Source organism: Diceros bicornis, chromosome 12 (assembly GCF_020826845.1).
Source record: "Diceros bicornis minor isolate mBicDic1 chromosome 12, mDicBic1.mat.cur, whole genome shotgun sequence".
NCBI classification, from domain to species: domain Eukaryota; kingdom Metazoa; phylum Chordata; class Mammalia; order Perissodactyla; family Rhinocerotidae; genus Diceros; species Diceros bicornis.
The window spans coordinates 61231898-61253662 of record NC_080751.1 but is presented as its reverse complement, the minus strand read 5'-3'; the positions used below and the strand labels follow the sequence as shown (position 1 = coordinate 61253662).

The 21765-nt window shown below is 56.7% G+C and overlaps 1 protein-coding gene across 2 annotated transcripts in view; it reads right to left on the bottom strand.

Annotated features, from left to right (window-relative positions):
* Positions 1–365: 365 nt before the first annotated feature.
* The window catches only part of HS1BP3 (HCLS1 binding protein 3), a 48881-nt gene continuing 27481 nt past the window's right edge, over positions 366–21765 (bottom strand). For both annotated transcript variants that reach the window (XM_058551734.1, XM_058551733.1), the window contains exons 4-7: positions 21470–21689; positions 9527–9687; positions 8003–8138; positions 366–2952 (exon numbers count right to left, since the gene is read on the bottom strand). In XM_058551734.1, coding sequence (XP_058407717.1) covers positions 2697–2952; positions 8003–8138; positions 9527–9687; positions 21470–21689 — 773 coding nt within the window. In that variant the 3' untranslated portion in view covers positions 366–2696. The remainder of the gene's footprint in view (positions 2953–8002; positions 8139–9526; positions 9688–21469; positions 21690–21765) is intronic.

Sequence of the window (21765 nt, the reverse complement as noted above, 5' to 3'; positions counted from 1 at the left end):
TGCCTGGGGTCAGAGCTGCAAGGGCCACAGGGCCAGTCCCACTCTGGGGAGGCGGAATGGGAGGTGAGGTCTGGAGACGGGAAGGGTCCTCTTCCCAAACAGGTCCTGGCTGAGCAGGTACTGACCCGATGACCCCCACCAGGCCTGGACCTCTGGTCCCTCTGCCTCAGTTTACACAGTGGAATCCTCCCTTTGCCCTCGCCCCACCCTATCAAGCAGCAGCCCGGGAGGCTGTGCACAGCCTGGGCAAACTCGGGTCCTTCAAGGGCAGCTCCCCTTGCTGAGCCCACTGTTATAAAGACAGTCCCCCCATCGTCCCCCATCAGCCCAGGCACAGAAAAGAGCACCACCAACAAATGCTGGAATGAGTCACTGACATGGACTTTATTGGACTGGGTGTCATCGATTGGCCAGTAGGTCACAGGCCTGTGGTGAAAAACAAGCCGCAGTTCGAGCATCAATATCTGGGCAAGTACACGCCCTTGCTGAGGTATCTGGAGAGCACCAGGCCACCGAGGAGGAGGCAAGCCACAGTGGGTGAACGCGTTCCTCTGTGACCCCCACCAGAGGAACAGCCCCCTCAAGCACCTACTGGCTGCGCCCTCTGCTCCTATATCAAATGGTGGTGGGAGGTGGGGGGAGGGGAGCAGGGAGCCGGCGTGGGGCACAGAGGGGAGAACAGGGAGGGGAGAGAGCTCGAGGCAGAGCTGGCCCAGCCTCACCACTGCTCCTTCGAGGCCTTTCTGTGGTCAGCAAGGGTGCAGGGCCCAGGGCTGGGTTATGGGGTGAGAGTGTGAAGGCCTGGCAGGGAAAGGGAAGAGGAGTGGCTTGTGCTGGGGGCCGAGGCTGTCCCAGAGCCAGCTCAGGGTCCTGGGGAGAGGGGGCCCTCGGAGCCGGTAAGGTAGAGGAGGAGGAGGAGTAATTCAGCTCTTGGCACCAGAACCACCTATTTCCTCCCACTCAGGCACAGGTGAAGGGGGCGGCCTTTTCAGGACTGGACAGCTGGCAAGAGTGAGTGCGATGCAGGACAGATCACATGAAGCGCTCCCACAGGCCCTGCAGGTACTGGCACAGGCTGGGAGCAGGGCACTAGAACCTCTGATGGCAGCAAACAGCCAGCCCAGGACAGGGGAGCCTCCCTCAGGGTTGGCTGTTGGCCCTGATCAGGAAAGGGTCTGGGGTCCTAGTCCCAAACCCCCTTCCAATGCCTCTGTCAGGCAGGGCAAGCCAAGGGATAACAGTGGTTGCATTTCATTAAAAACTAGTTCTGGGGCCGGCCCGGTGGTGCAAGCGGTTAAGTGCGCGCACTCCGCTGCGGTGGCCCGGGGTTTGCTGGTTCGGATCCCGGGCGCGCACCGACGCAGTGCTTGGCAAGCCATGCTGTGGTGGCGACCCATATAAAGTGGAGGAAGATGGGCACCGATGTTAGCCCAGGGCCAGCCTTCCTCAGCAAAAAAAAGAGGAGGATTGGCAGATGTTAGCACAGGGCTGATCTCCTCACACACACAAAAAAATAAAAAACAACAATAAAAATAATACAAAAACTAGTTCCGAACATGAAGAATATGTCAAAAAAAGGCAAAATGTCAAAAAAAGACATTCTTTGCTCCATTAAAGATCATTCATTCACTGAGAATTTCCTGAGCACCATGCCATGCCCAGACCGTGTGCTGGGGCGCGTGGGGTCCGGGAGAAGTCTAAGGCACTGGCCCTGCCCTGGTACAGGGCTCCTTCTCCCTATGAAGGCGGCTCCCACTGTGGAAGGCCAGTGAGCAAGGCCAGACCTGGAGGACAGGCAAGGCCTGGTAGCATCTGCCACTGGACAGATGAGGCCCTGGAAGCAGCAGCTGGAGAGCATCCCATCTAGGGCCACTGTGAGGAGGAGGGACACCCCAGGCCACAGACCCACGCAGAGCTCTGGAGGATGCTATGACCACTCTGCTCGGAGCTGCAACAGCAGACGTGGGTCCTATGGCCAGAGGCCCAAGGAGGCCACGGTCTGGCCAGGGCTTCCCTGGGAAAGGAAGAGGGAGGAAGACGTGGGGCTTGTCAGACCATCCGTACCTGAGAGCGGCAGGGCTGGCCTGACGTCTCTCTCAAGGTGGACACGTGGGAAAGCACCCTGCTTAGCACCTGGTAAGCAGAGGCGGCTCAGGGACACCTCACCCCACCAGGCTCCCCCAGGCACTCACTCAGTATCCTTCTCTTGAGGGACCCTCCTAGAGCCTGCAGGTCCCTAGAAGCCATGCTTCCCAGACTCTGGACCCCCGACCCCCACCCCAAGTTGGCCAGGCCCTCCCTGTGCTGGGGCTTGCAGAGCCAGTGGGCACAAAGTTTCCCTGCCCCGAGTGGAGCCTCCCTGGCCCCTCGGTCTCACTCTATCCTGTGGGCTGGGCTCCTGGTTAGCAAGGCGTCCCCACATGCTCTCCCTTCCACATCCATGTGGCTGAGACAATTTGGGCTCCAATTCCTATGGTTCCTATGGTGACCTCGCTCTCTGCACCCTGCAGGGTTGCGTGACCCCACAGGTTGGAGAAAACGGAACAAGGCAGTACAGGGGTCCTATGTCCTGGGCTTCCACCCTCCCTCCCATGGGAATAGAGGTCCTGGGCCTGAGGGCAAAATCCCCACCTCACCACATGCCCCCCCCACAGGAGACGGTCTGCTGGCCCAGGCCCAGCACAGGAGTGGGAGGGTCAGAAGAGGCTGGGGGCGGCCTGGCCAGGCGTGTCGTGGTCCCGGATGTACTGCAAGATGTCCATCTCGTCCATGGCTTGGATCTGCTGCTGCTGCTTCCACTGCCCAGCCACGGCCTCAGAGGGGCCTGCTCTGGGGACAGCTGGCTTCCTGGGTAGCACTGGCTTAGCTGCCACTGGCGGCTTGGGCTTAGGCTGAGGCTGGGGCTTGGGCTCGGCCCCCAGGTTCAGAATCTGGTCCAAGTCCTCTTCGACTCTAGGGAACCAGAGAGAGAAGCCCTGATCATAACCTCCCGCAAAGGCAGCAAGGGCCCCAGCAACAGCACCCCCAGAGGGACTGGGCCCAGACCACCCCCACTTAAGGGCCAAGGCCCCACCCCAACCTGGCCCTCCCACCATCCTGCCCCCCAGGAGAAACTGAAGGCAGGCTTCTCCTTCCCTGCAAACCCACAGCACAGCGGGAGGAGAGCCAGCCCTCAGCAGCCTCCAGAGAGCTGTGGCTCAGGTGGCCCCACTCTAGACACACTGGCCTCTTGTGGTGACTCTTCCTTCAACCCTCAAGAAACAACAGTAACAGCTGCCAGACACGGAGCTCCTGCTCTGTACCAAGCACTTTAGACACATTATCTTGTTTTATCCCCACACCTGTGGGCACCCCTGAACCTCCACCCTGCAGACACAGATGCTCAAGCCCCAGGAGGCCAAGCCACTGGCCTGAGGTGACAGTCAGCACGTGGCAGCACCTGAGTCAGAGGATGTCTGACTCCAGAAGCTGAGCTCTCATCTAGGCCAAGTTCAGCCACAGGAAGAATAAATGAGGGGCTCTGACCGTGGGCAAGTGGGGTGGGGTACACCCGCCCACATACTCCACTGTGGGCCACACAGGCGCTAGACAGAGCCCACTGAGGGCTGGAGCGGCCTCAGCCAGGGCCCAGCAAGACTCCGTCACGGTGCTGGACCTGATGGCCCATCAGTGAGTGAGACTGAAGGCCTCAGCAGGGTGAGAGTCACACGGGACCAGCCACAGAAACTGAATGGCAGTTAAGCAAGGCAGGCCGCAGCCCCACTCTGCCCTCTTTGCCTGAGGAAGCTCCTGGTGCAGGAATTCAATTCCTGAAGACCAGATGCACAACGGAAGCCCCATTCAATCCACGCTATCAACGTTGTGCCTTAGTAGGTGCTGAACATCTACTACGGCCAGGCATTCCCACATTCATTAACGCATTTAATAATCACAAAACACCGTCTGGTAGCAGATATTACGAAACAGAGGCACAGAGAGATGAAGGGCCTGGCCTGGGGCCCATGGCTTGTTGTGGAGGAGCATGACTCGGCCGGGTACGGCTGGGTCTCCACGGTGTGTCTGCGCTCCTGGGGTACCAATGCACTGAAGCACATCTCCAGGGTCTGGCTGGGGTTTCTCCAGGGCCAAGGGTCCCTCTGTATGTGGAGGCTGCAGGCCCCCAGAGGCCCTTCAATCACCTGCCAGGCGACACTGCTGGAGCTGCCACCTTGGAGGACCCAACCCAGACCCCATCTTGCCTTTCTGAGGGAGGAGCTTCTCTTGGGACTCCATGGTAACCTCCCAAAGCCCTGCACCCTCAGGCAGGTCTCCTGGGGTCAGGCCTCAGGACACCTCCTGTCACTTCTCTTGTCCCTTGACAGAGGCCAGTCCCACCTGGGACACAGGGATGCAAAGAAGACCTAAAGCAAGAAGAGCTGCAGAATAAGTGACCACTGACAGGGCCCTTTCCCTCCCTGGGTCTCAGTTTCCCCACCTGTGAGGGGCTGGATGAGGTCATTTCAGGAATGTCCCAGCTTCCATAAGATGCTGAGAAAGAATGAATTGACTGGCGCTTCCACGCCCTCCCCGCGCTGGGCAAAGGGTGGGCAGTGTGCTTTCCTGGCTCCAATCACATTCCCAGGGGCGGGGCAGCCTCTCTCCGGGCCCTCCTAAAGAAGCTGTGCACTAGCCAGGCTGGTCTGGAACTAGGAGATAGCAGGAGACCCAGGGCTGGGGGAAGGGTCTGATAACAGTATCCTGGGGGCTTTGGCAGTTACATGGAAAATTCCCACTGAAATCCAAGGGCCAGTTTTGGAATTCTTAAAGGGAGGTTCCTGGCCATTTCCAAGCTTCCTAAACCAGGGACCAGCAGAGAGATCCAGACAGGTGCTGCACACCTGGGCAGAGAGGTTCCGTGTGTCTAAGAGTATCTTTACATGCCTCACTCAGCCATGCTGGGGACAAGGAGGGAGAGCACAGGCGCTGGAGGCAGGAGACCCAAGGGACCTTGCACAGACCATCTGGTCTCTCCAGACTTTGGTTTCCTTATCTACAAAATGGGAGCAGCAGCACTACCCACAGGACTGCAGAGCGCTGTATACACAGAAGCGCAGCACGGTGTGCCAGAGAATGCAGGTCTATTCCTCACCCCGCTATTCCTTCATCAGTGGCTTCAAGCCACTCCACCCCCCTGGTCCTCAGTCTCCCCATCCATAAATGGGATCCAGCTCAGACAGAAGGGCTGGGTAGAGACAAGAGTGGAGAAGATGTGTCTTTGGTCAGAACAACTCCCAGCACCACAGGGCCTGGTAGACGCCTGCATAAGTGTGGAGGTGCCCTGCACACCCTCCCTGAGGGGCTGCCTGCCAGGCAGCAGCTGCTGAAGGAGCTCGGGGTCGCCCTGCCTGCTTCCTGGGTCAACCTCCTATGATGGGGCACAGACTCCAAAGGGAGAATTCAGAACCTCTGTGGAGGCAGAGAAGCGAGCAAAAGATGTCCTTCCAGTCTGGACCCAGAGGGACCGGTCCAAGCCAGGCCTTCAAAGAGAGAGCAGCTGCCTTGAGCTCCAGGCCATCCCTGGAGACATCATCCAGGGACGGCTGCTCCTGGCAACCTCAGCTCAGATGTGTCCTGGTTCTGACACGCCCTGGCCCCCTCCACGCGGCAGCCCTTCCTTGAGCTCCCCTGGGACAGGTGCAGGCTCCTCCTGCATCCTCCACTGGAGGCCTAGTGCCCAGGAAAAGCTCAGAGGGACTGGACTGTCCTCAAACAGGGGCCCTTAGGGAAACAAAGCAGCAGCTAAAAGCTTGTGTCCAAGTTCAGGATTTGTGCTGCCTGGCAAAGCCACGACTCTTGGATTTGCCCTGAGTCGGGAGGTGGGGGCCAGCTGTGGTGGGAGGCGGGGCAGGCACACTGAGGATATAGGTGGCTGCAGAGCACCCCTTTCCAAGCGCCCTATTTCCACCTGGGATCCCTGAGTCATGGCTAAGAAGAGGTCCCACTAACGCAAGGTCCCTTCTCTTCCAGGTCCTGTGGTGTGAGGTCAACCACCGAGGAGCTGGAGGGAGCTCCGAATACCCTAGTCTCACTCTTCTCCCCAGCTCACTGCAGAGGACGGAACTCGGCTAAAGAGCAACACTGGAGGCCCCGCACTGGCGTGGCCCACAGCAAGAGGAAACGGAGGCTTCTCAGACTCCAAAGCCTGCTTGCACGCCACTCCATGCTGCCTCGGGATGGCTGATGCCAGGGATGGTATGAACAGGTGGTAAAAGCATCGGGGAATGAATATTAGCAAGTTTATTATAAGGAAGCCCGTTACTGCTTGGAGAGTCACAGGGCAGACACAAAGAAGAAGAAAATATGGTTTCTGCTCTCAAGAAGCTAATTCTCTCACCACCAGATGTCTGTGGAGTGAAGGCAGGGCTGCAGGACTCACTCTCTGAAGCAGTGATTCCTGAAGTGCTCTGCGGGTGCTCAGACACATCACAGGCAAGGGCTCCAGGGACCAATAAGGATGTGAAATGCTGTGTGGTGATTCCCCCTCAAGGCATGCAGGCCCACAGAGTCCTGCTCATCACTGGTATTGCCCCAGTCACCTGGCCACAGAACCCCTTTGAAGGTAACACCTTTGAACACCCCCCACACCCACGTTCTGCAGAACATACATCAGAAAGTGCTGGCATCATGGATTTAGAATAAATGATGCCAGGAAGGTCCCGTGGGGACACACTGAGTCCTGGAGACACAGAAGCTCCCTGCGAGGGACGTGCCCAGCTGGGCCTTGCTGCTCTTTGGGGCTGACTCTAGTACTCCGCCTCTCTGTGCCTCAGTTTCTCCTCTAATGACATAACAATAATCCCTGCTTCTCCAGCCTGCTGGGACGTCAGGGGCGAGGACACAGTATGCAAGTGAACAGATGCCCGGGGCCGCAGGGAGATGTAAAGACAAGAAGCTGTCACTGTGACTCAGGCTCAACGGGCACTTACGGGGCTGCCCAATAGCCTGCCGCCGCTAACGAGGGTGCAGATGACAGCCTCCTGGAACTGCATGCCTCGGCGCCACGGAACTGCCCCTGGAAAGAGACAGCTCGGCGTCCTGTAAATCGCCAAGAACAGCCTGCACTTTGGGGGACGTGGATGATGCAATGGAGAGATGCTCAGCGCCAAGCATACTGAGAAAGCTGCGGACACGCAAAAGCCCAGGGAGAGCTGCTGGCCTGGGGTGGGTGGGAGACGGCTCTCCCAGCCTCTCCTTCCCCCGGAGCTCAGAGAGTCCGGAAGGAGGGGGGAAGACAGCACACAGCCAGGCAGACCTGGGTTCCAGTCCTGGCTCTGTCACTTGGGAGCTGTGGCCTTGGGCCACTTACTTCTCCCACCTCTATTTACTGTAAATGGAGATAACAGCACCTACCCAAGAAGCTGTCATGAGGATTAAACAAGATAACATGTGAAGAGTCCAGTGCACTATCTGATGCACAGCAAGCCTTCTATAAGCAGTGGCTATTTTTTGCACATGTTTTGCACTCGTTCTGTCAATAAATCTCCACATGGCACATTAAGCCTCGCTCTCCCCTCTGTAAAGCCCACTGGTGGGACCCTGCAGTGACCGGCCACTGTCCAGTACATCTGTGCTTTGCTCCCTCTGGGAAAGCTGCATGCTACCAAGAGTCAGTTTGATTTGTTCCCAAGGCTGTTCATGCCAGTTACCCTTGCTCTTGCAATTATGTAATTTAATTACTCTTTATATAAACCATTAAAATATGAATGTGGAAAAAAAAAAAAAGACTTGTATGCACGAAGTTCTCCCTTTCTGGAACTTGCTGAGCTGCTAATCACCCACCCCCCCTCAATGAATCCCCTTCGTGGTCTCCTGGTCAGCTCCCACCCACAGCCCCGTCTCTGAAAGGCCTGGATTCCCTCTTCGGAGGCCAACGCTGGCGAAACGCTCCCATGGGGGGACGGGTCCCTGGCTCTGTCCAGGCCACTCTCACAGCTGGCGAAGCATCGCTGGGGACAGGTGGTACCTGAACAGCTCCTCGGAGGCCTCCCTGAGGCCCAGGCGGGATGTGGGGCCTCCACTTGCATTGACAGCTGGCAGCAGTAAGGGGTCACCCAGGGGGACGGCCCCGCCGAGGTCAGGATCGTCAAACAACTTCAGGGCTGCAGAGAAGGCAGCAGCAGAGCGGTCAGAGGAAGTCCTTGCCCATCTTCAGCTGCCTTGGGATGCAGGGTGGAGATGGCCGGAGCCAGTCTCCTGGCACAGCCAGGAGAGAGTGAGCAGGGACAAAGCAGAGCATAGAAGAACCACAGGAATGAGGCCAGGTGGGGGCGAGGGACAGGCGCTCACCAGGCCTGGCCCCCCGTCTGCCTAGCCCCACCCCCCAGCCCCCTTATGCTGGGCCACTCTCGGTTTCAAGTCCTCACAGACTTCCCACTGCTTTTAGGAGGAAATGGTCTTTTCAGCTCACTGTGCCAGGCTCCCCATGACCTGGTCCAACTGGATCTCTCAGCTCAGCCCCAGGGCTGCACCCCAGGCTTCCAACAAGTGCTTACTGAGTGCCAACCACTGGCCAGGGGCTGCTGCCTGCTGGGATGTGACGCAGTGGTGATTGGACGTTGTTCTGACCACAATCCCAGCCTACAAGGAGCCTGGGTCTACTCCCCACCCTCTGCCGTCTCAACTGCTCAATGCTGCCTTCAGGAAAGGCGACCGCGGCCTCTTCACCTGCAATATACTTCTTCAGCAGGTGAGACAAACCCTGGTGACCTTTCAGGATCCAGCTCATCTATAGCCCCCACCTGACCCCCACCCCAGGAAGCCCTCCCTGGTGTCCCCACAGGCACTGATGTTCGGCTCAGACCTGTCACAGATTCAGACTACCCTGTAATTGTCAAGAGATGTCTTGTCTTCCATGGGAGGCCCTGAAGCTGGGACTGTGTTTTACTCATCAATATGTTCTAGGGCACAGCACAGAGCCTGGCCCTCAGTGGGTGTTGGTTGAATTAATGGGTGACTTCTATTCCCCACCCTGGATGAGGACCTGGGCAGGGGTGAGGAAAGGGCTGACCCAGGGACAAGTGTAGAAGTCCCAAGGCTGCTCGTCTTTCCCTTTTTCATCTCTGCACAGAACCCTCCAGTGGGCCTATGCGGGCAACACAAAACCTCTTGTTAGGATCCAAATCCTAGAGCCACAGCACGCCCGGGGCAGGTCAGCACCCACTTTCCAACCGGTGTCCACATCTGGCCACAGATATAACAAAGGCACTTTTACACCAATCACAATCACCCCTCTCAAAGGAACAGAGAAAACTACCCTCCCTTCCAAGGAATGATCAGAATAAACACACAGCCCCAGAAAGTTCCAGGCTGTGGGGAAACAAGGTGTGAGACTAGCTTTCTCCTGCAGAAAATCTCCATGAGCCGAGTCTGTATCATATGGAAACAGGACAAGGAGAAGACGTGTGGCAGGTCCAAAGCCACTCACAGAGGCCGGCCAAGACACCGAGCGGACACCAAGAGGGGTGGGAACACCCTGGGCTCTACTTACCGTCCCTGGGGGGTACGCCCTTTGCAGGGCCTTGTGCGGAGAGCTTCCCGCCTGGGCCGGAGAGCCCCTCGTCAGGGCCTACCTCCTCATCTAAGACGGTGAGCCGGGGCGAGGGTTTGGGCTTCACGGCCACTTCGGGGCGTTTCCTGGGCTTCTTGGAGCTGGAGAACCACAGACGAAACACAAGGTTAAGATTTCTCACGAGAGCCCTGTCGGCGAGATCCACAGGGGTGCTGGGCGGGCTTGAGATGTGTCAAAAAGGAACTTTCCAAGGACCTGACAACGGAGGCAGTGAGACCCTGCTTCTGGAAGCAGCCAGGCCCTGGGCCCAGGGAACCATCGCTGTTGAGATGTGCAGGAGGAGCAGGTGGGTGTCTGGACTACACGGCTGACTGCCAGACAACTTCCAGCTGTGAAGGGCCACGCAGGCCTCAGGCCTGCCTGTGTGGTCACAGGTCAGAGAACATGCTCTCCTTCCCGACGCTGCGGGGCCACCCGAGCTCAGCATTCCCTGGGGCCGGGTTCAGAGAGTCACTCCATGCCACTTGGAAACAGGGGAGGATGCAGTCTGAGGCCACAAACCTCAGGGCCTGGCCCCAGGGGAGAGCAGAAAGCAACCTTGGTAAACGCTTCTTTATACCCTCACACACATCCCCCCGCCCCGAGTGGTGTAACCTCCATCATTCTAGAAAACACTTCAGTCCCACTGAGCAAACACCACCTCCTTCAGGAAGCCCCTCTGGCTTCTCAGAGCCCCACTCGGCTCTGTCACCCCTAAGATCCCCTTCTGTCTCATTCACTGACTGGCCGAGGTCCTGCTCTGGGCAGAAATGCCTGCGGGAACTGGGAGGGGACACCAGGGAATCTTCTGGACCATGTTATTTCCTGGTCTGGGTGGTAGTTACACTGCATGTAGACTTTCCTGGAAGTGAACTCTGCAGGTCTGCGCACATCACCAGTAAATAAATAAATAAGCAAACCTGGTTTTAGCTGAACAAGGTGATCCACCCCTGTTGCTGATGCCTAAATTAGCCATTTAAGGTTCCTGCGAACAACGAGAATAAGCTTTTTACTGGAAATGGGATTTCCGGTTCGCCTGTCTGCCTGGAGGGAAGTTCCACTGGACCGAGGTCACCATCTCAGCTCATGCTGGCACCGCTGTGTGGCTAAACTACACCAAGAGGCTGGTTCTGCCCTAAACCGTGTACAGATTAACCCACAGCAGGTAAAAACAGCAGCAGGTGGCCCTCGGGGCTGGAGGGCAGGGCACTCAGAGGCGACCATTCCCATGGTCTGGATTTAGATGTCTGTAGAATTTCAAGCGCCCAGCAGAGATGGGAGAAGCTACAAAAGACGGGAATGCCCCTGCTGGAAGGTCACGGGACGGAGCACACCTCCACACTCAGGGCCGGAGCCCCGTCCTATGGTCCCCTCAAAGTGTCCCACGAGCGGACAGAAATACAGGATGGGTGGGGATAACACGCTCACTTCCCCTGTTCTCTGGGGGAAAGTGCACATTTTGAAGGCAGAGACGGAAGGCAGAGACTCAGTGGCAGGGGCTGTGCCAGGAAACCCCGTGCCCCTGTCCCCGCTCTTTCTCTGTACCAGGCACAAGCCAGATGGGCTCATGTCAGAGGCCAACAGAGACACACCTCTGCTTTGGCGCCAGCCCCAGGCCCTGCCTGTGATGCTGGCAAGGTGAGAGCAGCCTGGACTGCTCCATCCCGAGGGCAAGTGCTTTCTGGAAACTTCAGTGGTGCCTCCTCACACAGCTCGAGAAGTCAGGGCGGCCTGCTCTTACTGGGATGTTTTCCCCTTTTGCTTCACTGATCAGGCAGACCCAGTTCAGCTCTCATGACCTCTGGGAAGTGGGTACCAAAGAGAGGCCATGGCCCTGGGGGCAGGCCAGCGGAGATGGCCAGCCAAGACCTACTGCGTCAGAACCCTGGGGGGGGTGGGTGGGAAGCTGTGTTTGAGTCCCTGTGGAATCCGTTGACCAGACAGGTTTGGAGCAGCCCGGGGCCTGTGGGCGCTGCCCCACTACTGTCCCTCAATTACCCTTTGCAGCCACCCTTGCCTGGCCCTGCTCCTGGATCGGGCAGGGACCAGGGCAGTGACGGCAGAGAGCCCCTGGCCTGGGGCGGCAGCTCCCAGGGAGGGCAGGGCTGAGGCCTTGTTGACCTGCAGCCACTGCCCGCAGGTCCACCCGGCTGGGCAACCAGCAGGCCCCGACACAGCTCCTGGGGAAACAGACTCGCATCCATCCCACCACCAGGCCCCCGGGCAAGCAGAGAGAGGCTTCCCAGGGACCAGACACCAGAGCAAGCACAGAGAGAAGGGAACGGTCTGAAGAACAAAGGAAGCATGCGCGAGTGAACGTGGCTGGTTATCTCTGGAGAAGCCATCAGAGATCTCAGCCATTCTCCTCCTCCCACCAACTTCTGTTCTGAGAGCACAAATCAGGCCTGACCTTCCTGCTATGTCAGTTTTCCTCTCAAATTGGATGGAGGTTCTTGTTTTTCTCTCTGGAGACGTTTTTGATCTTTTGTTGTCTTAAATTGAAATAATGTGAATGTACGGCCGGTGGGGCTGCCCAGTCAGGCGCCATCTGTACGCTACCCGACTCCTCCCTGAGCCGTCCTGCCTCCAGGGCATACAAAGAACAAGCAGGAAATACGGAGCTTTGACAGCTGAAAGCCCCAGGGGCCCGTCCTGGTGGCCCCAAAACTTCACTCTCTGGGGCTCAGCAGTGTGCTCGGTCCAGAGCAGACGCTCAATAAATATCAGATGAAAGGATGGATGGATGGTAGAAGGAAGGAAGAGGGGAAAGAAAGGACAGACAGACAAACAGACGGACAGAGTGACAGTACATCTCTTATCCAGACTTATTTCTACCTCCTCCCCCAGGGAGGAGGGGAAAAGGAGGGGAGAGAGAGGGAGGCCCAGGTTCACTCTGAGACGGAGACCCATCTTTAGGAAGTCCCTCCACTCCATCGCTCCTCCTCCAAACATCTCTCAGTCATCTAGGTGGTCTCTCCACCAGCCCCTCGGCCTTTCTGTAAGCAGCTCATCCATTCACTCTGAGCGCCTTCCAGGACCCAGCGCTCATTAAGCACCTCCCACGTGCGAGAACCTGTGCTGGGAGCTGAGGGCACCGAGATGAGTAAGACCTGCCACTGTCCCCAGAAGCTCACAGTGAGCTGAGTCACAGACACATAAACCGATCATGACCACACAGGGCAATAAATCTGTAACAGCCGGAGCACAGAGGAAGGAGCTAACCCAGCCGGAGGGCTTCCCAGAGGAGGCGGTATAGAGGTGGGCAGTGATGTAGGTATGCTGAGGGTGGAGAACATCATTCTGTGAGGGTCTGCAGGAGGTGTGACCAGGAACCTGCATGACTCTGGATGACAAGGAACGCCTTGGCAGGGACAGTGCTGCGAGGGGAGGGGCAGTGAACCAGGCCCCCCATGGAAGCTTTGCTCACGGGCGATGGAGAAATGATCAGGGCCTGGACTGAGGGAGCAGCTGCCGTGTGAGGGGCAGATGAGATCAGGGAGGACGTCAGAAGGCAAAAGCACTTATTAATTTGGACTGTTGAAGTGATCAGCGGGCGGAAGGGACGTATCTAGGACGATGGCAGATTTCTGACTCAAGGACAGGCATTTCATGTGAGGTGAGTGAGTCACTCAGACTCCAGGCCCAGTTTCTTCCCCTCCCGTAGATCGTGTGAGCATGGACTCAGGCTGCCCACACAGGCGATGGCCCCAGCGCCCCCGCTGCCCCCTCTCCACTTCTCCATCAGTGTCCACCCAGCTGTCCACAGGAGGCACCGCCCAGCTCTGCTGTGCCTGCCAGCCCACTCTTTGCACGGACATGATGAAGGATGCCCCTCTTCTCCCTTCACCCAAGGAAGGCCGCTACCATTAGACTCTTGTCACCAGGGATGGGGCAACTGAGCCTCAAATAGAGATGTCTGCAATGAACCAAGTGCAGCTCCTGACTTCCTGGTGAGCACTGGGGGCAGGGGCAGGGGGAGTCATCTAAATTTGTGAGGTTCTACCACAGCACAGGTTATATGAGGCAGGTGGGGGGCTCCCTGGATGGGTGCAGGCGTGTGGAAGTGTGTTCCTGTAGCACGCACGTGTGCATGGACAGACATCAGCTTTCCTGCTGTGTGTGCCTGATAGAAGACAGATGTCCAGACCAGGCCACATTCTGCAGGCGGGCGCAGACGCACATGAGTGAGAGGCAGCAGGTGCTGTGGTAGACAGCCCTCACAGGCCAAGAAGCGGCCCTGCTCCATGTGGCTCAGGCAGTTCTGGTGACAGTGATTGACACACGAGAGCATCCTCTGCTCCGGCCACCCAGGGAGCCGTGTCAAGTTGCCAGATGAGCTTGCCTGCTGTAGCAGACCACTGATGGACACCAACCACCCAGGACCTGAGTGCACTTGAATTCCAGGGGCCTCTCCTAGACCAAAGAGAAGACGGTCAATCCTTCCGAAGCCGAGGCTCACAGACATGACTGCTAGTTATCTTCAAAACTAGGGTAATGCTCAACCAAACATGGAAATCAACCTCCTTTCCAATCATACAACTTTCCTGCTTTCAAATAAAGCACGTTTTCATTTTTTAATCTTAAATTCACCTTTTTGTTCCAATTAGACAAAATTCTCAGAGTGCCAATAAATAAACTTCTGAAGTTCATTCCAGGACAATGTTATATGCAGCAGCACCAGGCAACGGGGCTTCGACAGTGATCCGATCACAAGAGTCGAGTGAATCAGCGAGGAGAGGCATTCACCCTATGGGTCCAAGCCAGCCTCACCCTGATGGGGGCTTCAGGGGAGGACTGGACGGAAGGATGAGCAGAGTCGGGACAGCTGTGCTCCAGGCAGAGAGGACAGCCCTGTGAAAACACCACGGTGGGAAGAGCTCGGCATATTCAAAGTGCCCAACAGCTGGGCACCTGGTGTGTGGGGGGAGGAGGTGGAGGGTCTGAGGGGAAGTCGGGTCACATCCCACAGGGCCTGGGGCGATTCTGGCCATTTCTGAGGGAGCAGAACTGGAGGGGGTGCAGGAGAACCCACTATGGCCCTGGGCCCGTCATTCCATGTCCTCTGTTTCCTTATCTGTTCAATGGGAACAAGGAAGCTGTAAAGTGGAGCCCACGTGCTGTCGGCGCAGGGCAAAGCAGAGGCCTGTGATCACACGTGCTGCCTGATGATGCCTATTAGATGGTACAGCTGATGGTACACGATGGTAGATGGCTCACATCATGTTTCAACCCAGCAGACTTCATCCTGCGCCCTAAAACGTAAATGGGCCCTGCTGGGTAGACACTCATCATCTGCTGTGGTCCCACAGTCACACCAAGGACCTGTTTCTCAACAGCCACAGCCTGACTCTCTAGGCCACTGAGCCCCACCCCGAGGGATCAGGACCTCAGTGGCCCCCCTCCCTTCCTGGCTTGTGGGTGACGACATTTCTGCTTCTTGCATCCACCACAGCAGCAGCACCACCACGAAACCAGGATGGTCCAGCTGCAGGGGCTCTGCCACCCACTGCCCGAAAGCCAGCACCCAACCCTGGTCACACCCAAAATGGCCCTGAGAGACTGAACAGACTAACGGGCCACGGCCACAGCAGATGTAAAACTGCACTCTGATCCACAGCCTGCAGCAACCAGCCCAGGAAGCCAACCCGCAACCTCTGCAGCTACGGCCCCAGTGGCCAGGACTTGACCAGTAACTGCCTGCTTCCCCTTAACAGGACCAGCCAGAGACAGCCAAATACGCTCCCCCAAGAACCCCACAGGCCGCAGGGTGCCCCACTTCTGGTCAGCAGCCTCCAGGTGCAGCACCTGAGCCTTCCCTTTCTCCACCAGAAACCTCGCCCACCCCCCAGCCTGTCTGTGAGTCTCTGCCAACAGCAGGTCACAGTGGCTGACCCCTCCCTTGCTATGGCCAGCTCTAAATAAACAGCCTCGGCTAGTCCTCATTGTTTATTCCCACACCCCGACGACCCTCCAAATGCTGACACAACCAGTGAGACTCAGGCAGTCCCTGCAGCAGGGAACACTCACCACATACCACCCAGCCTGGAGAGCGAACAGACGAGGGCCGTGAAGTCAGCAGCTGCCACAGGTGAGCGCTCAGGCTGGGGGTAACGGGAAAGTCCTGGGCCGACAGCCAGGAGGCGGGAGCTCCCGCTCAGACGGTGACCCTGACTGCATGATCGTGTGAAGGGTCCTCAACTGTGACCACGAAGATGTTGGATTTGACCTCTAGTCCCTTACAGTTTAAAGGCTCTGTCACTCTAAGAAAGCTGTGACTTGGGGGCTGCCACAGGAACATTGGGGCAGCCCGAGGCAGGGTAATGGCAGGCGTGACCTCCCAAGGTTCCATCCCTCAAGGAGTCAAGTAACCACTTAATCCCATCAAGGACAGACAAGCAAGCCCCTTCCTCTCGGGACAGAGGCTGTGGGGGACACCCTGCTACCTCCGGAGAGTGCTGGCTCCTCCCTCTGGAGGTGTGATGGGCGCACCTGGTGGTGAGGGAGAGGCCTAGCATGCACATCATGTGGCGCTGATATTTGCATAACAATAGGAAAGGGGAAGGCTGCCTTTTCCATTTCAACTGTGTCAAGACCCAACATTTCAACTGTTTAGACACTCAAGGGCTTCTTCAGAGCAAAGTAAATCTGAAATCGTGGTAACATTTTAAAGGAAATTTCCTGCACTTCATCTCATTTTATCCTTACAACCCCTGGTCCTGGGCTTTACCCCTAATTTACAGAGAGGGAAACTGAGGCTTTGAGAAGTTCAGCAGCCTGCCCAGTGCGCACCAGCTGCTAAGAGGCAGAGCTGGGCTTTGAAGCTGGGACTGCCTGCCTCCAACTCTGCTCTGGGGACCACACATCCCAGGTGAGCCAGCTTTCCCAGGGGTCTTCAAACCATGCTCTGAGGGCCCTGACCTTCGGCAGAGGTGCCCAGGGCCACGTGAGAGGCGGGCTGAGGCTGAGGGGGCAGAGAGCCAGTCCCCACTCGGTCCAACTGGGCCAATTCTACTTCATTCCGTCTTACATTCGGGGGTCTGTATGACATTTCTCTTTTTTTTTTTTTTAATAATTTTATTTATTTATTTTTCCCCCCAAAGCCCCAGTAGGTAGTTGTATGTCACAGCTGCACATCCTTCTAGTTGCTGTATGCGGGACGCGGCCTCAGCATGGCCGGAGAAGCAGTGCATCGGTGCGCACCGGGGATCCGAACCCGGGCCTCCAGCAGTGGAGCGCGCGCACTTAACCGCTAAGCCACGGGGCCGGCCCAGTATGACATTTCTCTTGAACCAAAGATTTTACTACTGAATTAAAAAAGTGGAAAGCGGGCCGGCCCCGTGGCTTAGCGGTTAAGTGCGCGCGCTCCGATGCTGGCGGCCCGGGTTCGGATCCCGGGCGCACAGCGACGCACCGCTTCTCCGGCCATGCTGAGGCCGCGTCCCACATACAGCAACTAGAAGGATGTGCAGCTGTGACATACAACTATCTACTGGGGCTTTGGGGGGAAAAATAAATAAATAAAATCTTAAAAAAAAAAAAAAAAAGTGGAAAGCACTGTCCTATCTGCCGCCCCTAAGAGTCCATTCATTCAGGGCAGACTTGGTGCACTAACCTGGAGAATCATCCCAGAACAGCGATTTCACCCAAATATAGGGAGTAAAATATTATTTTTATACTAAAACATACATGGTTATTTTATGGAAGGTAAAGTAAAATGTGTATAAATAATTACAGTAAAACAAGATGGACATTCCCAAAAACCGTCCAGGTTCACCAACCGAAGCCACGGCACAGGGCAGTGGGCACTGGCTCCCCTCCTCTGAGCAGAGAGTGGGAAGCTGGCCCCTACAGGAAGGCATGTCTGTGCAGGAACCAGCCTGTCCCTCGGGAAGCTGAGGGTCCTCAGGGACCCAGGGCCCAGAGGGTGCTCCCTGGACACTGGGGAAAGAGGTGGCCACAGGCCTTGCGGGTGGGCAGGGTTTGGAAGAGCCGAACGGCTTTCCCCACAGAGGGGGTTAAGTCCCTGAAGAACCCTTCACTGGAGGGAGGCTTTGGGGCCGTGCTCTGGGGCAGGGATCTGGGCAAATGCTCCACAGAATAAACACTCCGTACATGAAAAAGTTCCTTATTGCCTCTAATAGCAAAAACCTACAGAAACACCACCGGGTCCCCAAGCAGGAGCCTGGCAATGCCACCTACAGCACATCAACCCGAGGGACTAGCAATGAGTAAGAACACAGAAGTCTATTTGCTGACCTGGAAAGACCCAGCACATAAGCTGAAAAAGGCAAATTATGGAATGGCGCATATAACATGATCTCATTTTGGTAACAAAACATGAATATCCAAAAGTGTATACTTCCACGGCAAAGAAATTTTTAACTGTGCTGTCAATTTTTCTATACCAATCATATATTATTTGAGTTATAATTAAAAATTTTTCCAGCAGAAGGCAGAACTACCATGATAGAACTTCATCTTTCTCAGAACTCTGAAGTCTCCAAAAAAAAGAAAGTTAAATACGAAAACCATGCCCGACACGGGAAGCGCTCGTGAGAGGACACCAAGTGAAAAAGCAGAGGATAAGAAGGCATGTGCGCCACGTCTGCAGTTCCAGGGGTTGCGTGGGGACAGGGACGCACAGAAGCCCCCGCACACGGGAGAGCAGCAGTGTCGGGATGGGCCGGGTGAGGGCTTTTTCTACCTTTAAGCACTTTCTAATGGTGTAGCAATGCATCTTTTCCTTAATCAAAACCAGGTTTAACAGACAAAGAAAAGCCAGGCCAGTCCCTGCTCAGGGCTTTGTGCTGGCGGCTCCCACCCTTCCAGCAGGCCTGCAGCGGAGCAACAGCGCCCCGCCGCGGCCACGGCAGGAAGGACCGACGCCTGTTGCCTGGAAATGTGGCCCATGGCTGCTCCAGAAAGGCCAGAGCCAGCCCCAGATGAGTGCTTGCGGGTGGGGTGCAGCGCACAGCTGGGAAAGGCAGGGCTGCGCGTCTGCAGAGGAAGTGAGGGCACAGGACGGAGAAATACACACGCAAAGCGTAAGTCACCTGCAAAGAACAGAATGCTGCTCACCAAAGAGCGGGGTGGGCAGCACTGTGCAAGAAAGTCAACAGGCCCTTCTGGGTGTCCCAGGGGAGGCCAAGGGGAAACTCGACTTCCAGACATGGTTCTGCCACACACGCACAAGGCTTTGGACAAGCCCCCACTCAACTCCGTCCTCCACTTTCCCATCTGGGAAACGGGGATATTCTTTAGGCCCTGGCGACCTTCCAGTCTGCTGAGAGACTGGAATCGAGGGAGAGGACAGAGAGGTGGCGTCAGGTCCCGACTCGGCCATGTGTGGCTGTATGGATGTGGATGAGCTACTTGACTTCAGCTTCCTCACACACAATGTGAGCCTGACGCCAGTACTGGCTGCCTAGAGCATCGTTTCCCACACCAGACCCACAATGGATCCTGAAAGCAATCTGGTGCGTCATGACCTTTTTTAAAAAAGTGAAATCGAATAGAAAACATCTATTCACGTAAAGGGTAATCAGTTCCCGGCACTTAATAAGCTCTCAAAAAATGTTAGTTCTTATTCCTGATGGAGGCGATAGCAGTGACTATTGTCACATCGGTCATTAAAAGAAAAACTGGCAGAAGGTCCTAAGCCTCTGGGATCCCTTTTAGGTGCTAAGCTCTCCTAGGATTCAGGAACGAGGCCCCCAGAGTGCAGAGCTGGGGACAGTGCTGGGGGGCAGGTGGTCCCCGGATGGCTGACACACCTCCTGACAATCTGCTACTGGAGGCAGTAGGAAATTCAAGGTGGCCCTTGCCAACCCCAAAGAGCATTTTCCTACCCAAAAAAGGAGCCGCTTTGCTAAGCATGTCCTTCAGCCAAAGGCTGGCACAAACCACTGAAGTCCATCTAGGCTTGGCACTGCGTGCGGTTACTCAGAACAACAGAGCCTGAGCTCAAACAAAGCCTTATCCTTACCAAAATAAAGCCCGAGAAGGGCTTGCGGGTTGTGCACCGCTGATAAGGCCATTACAAACTTCCCCTGACATAACCTCGCTGCTGCTCCCACAGGACTGCTGACCCCTCTCCAGGACAAGGCCCACGGGGGGCAGGCCAGGAGGGGCCTGACTGCTGGGCGCCACGGTGCTGCAGGAACTCTGGCTCTGGTCCTGTCTCCCTGAGCACCTGGCATCTTTCCCTAGTGTGAATCCTCATCCCTCTAGGCTGGCTCACGGCCACCTGCCCCACATCTCCCCTGAGTGCCCACTCCTCTCACGTCCCACCAGGAGAGGAAGGCTGGAGCAGAGTGGGTAGTGCTTCCAGGACTGTACGTTTCACGCCGTTTAAGCTGAACTGGCCCCTGCCTGATGAATAATCGGCTCTAATTCCTTTCTGAACAGGACCTGCGAGCCAGGCCTCCCTCATCTGTTGACTGACTTTCAGGGAGTCTCTAAGATGCTCTCATCATGCGGCGGGGATGGCACCCTGTGTCTGTGGGCTGATTCTGCGGAGGTGGTGGGGCAGAAAGATGGCAGACGAGAAGAGCGAAGTGCTAACATTTACGATAACTCACTCAATCTTCACAAGAGCCCCAAGAGATAGGTGCTATCATTACCCTGTTTTCACTGGGTAAACTGCCAGGGACTTATGGCTGGTAAATGGCAGAGCCAGGACTCAAGCCCTGGACGTCGGGCTCCACAGTCCAGGATCCCGAACTCGGTTTGAGTCCCAGGACCATTATTCACCAGCTGTCTGACCTCGGGCAAGGCACTTGGCCTCTGCAGGCCTCAGTTTCTTTAATCTGTAAAATGGGATAACAACAGCTGCTTCCAGGGCAGGTGTCAATGAGACATGGTGTGCAAAGTGCAAAGTACAATGCCCGGCGCATAGTGGGTGCTCAAAAACATCAGCTCCCACCTTGTTTCTTGCATGTTTGGGCCAAGAAGAAAAAGTGAGGGCCCTGGGGTGGCCGAGTCTGCCTGGTTCCCCCCGATCTCCTTCTGGTTGGGAGGTCCTGCCCAAATACCTCAGCCTGTGCCCATCAGAGGGGCCTTGGGAGCAGACGTCTGGCTCTCTCATCTCATCCAGCCTGTAGTCCCTTCCCCCAAGCAGAGGGTGGTCCCCACAGTGGGGGCTCAGGAGCAGGTCACTGATTGGCTAAAGGCAGTCAGAGGGCCAAGGAAGGAGAAGGAATGAGAAGGTGACAGAATCAGGACACCAAGTGACCATCAAGACCACGGCTGGCTTGCCTCCTTCTCTCCAGCCAGTGTACGTGTGTGTGCACGAGTGTGCATGTGTGTGTGTCAAGGGGAGAGAGTCCACCGGCTAGGGGACCCCAGAGCTCACTCTTCCTCCTTGCATCACACACACTTGGCGCTTTATGGGTCACCAGTCCCCTCCACCCACGTGATTCATCGGGGCCTTACAACTGCCTTGAGGGGAGGCCGAGGTAAATACCTCTGCTTTAAGGACAGTGAAACACGGCCCGGGGAGCTCCAGTGACGCGCCACACGTCACAGGCTGTCAGTGATGACCTGGACAGAGAACTCAGGCGCCCGGGCTGGCTGGTGGGTTCAGGCAGCCTGGGCCGCTGAGCTGTCAGGGGCAGAGGACAGCTCTGCCAGGCCACAGTGCAGAGCTGGGGTGCGGGGGCCCACCCTGTGAGCAGAGAGGAGCACGTGGTACCTGACGGCCAGCCCCAAAGACATGGTTGACGTTGAGGGTGAGCAGGGAGCCAGTTTCTGAGCACACCAGGCCATGCAGGGCGACGACCCAGGGAGACAGGTTTTCTCAGCCTCCCTGGAGGGAGGGAGGAGCTGTCCCTAGAGAGCCTGGAGCAGCCAGAAGGGGGCCCCACCCAGAATGGGGAGACCTACCGCATGATGCCCAGAGGGTCCAGGGCCTCCTCCTCCTCTTCCTCCTCACATTTCCCTGCATCTTCGCCCTTCAGGCCTAAGATGGGCAGACCCTCATCCTCTGCTTGGTCCTGTTGCTTGAAGAAGTCAAAAGCCTCCCCATCAGCCCCCACCTGGCTGTGTGCGTCCAGGACAGAGTAATCTCTGCTGGTGAGATCTGCAGCCCCGGGGGATCTGGAGCCTGTGGAGGGACACAGAAGAGGGCACCTGACATCCACTGCCAGGGGACCAGGAGGCACTGCACTGCATCAAGCTCC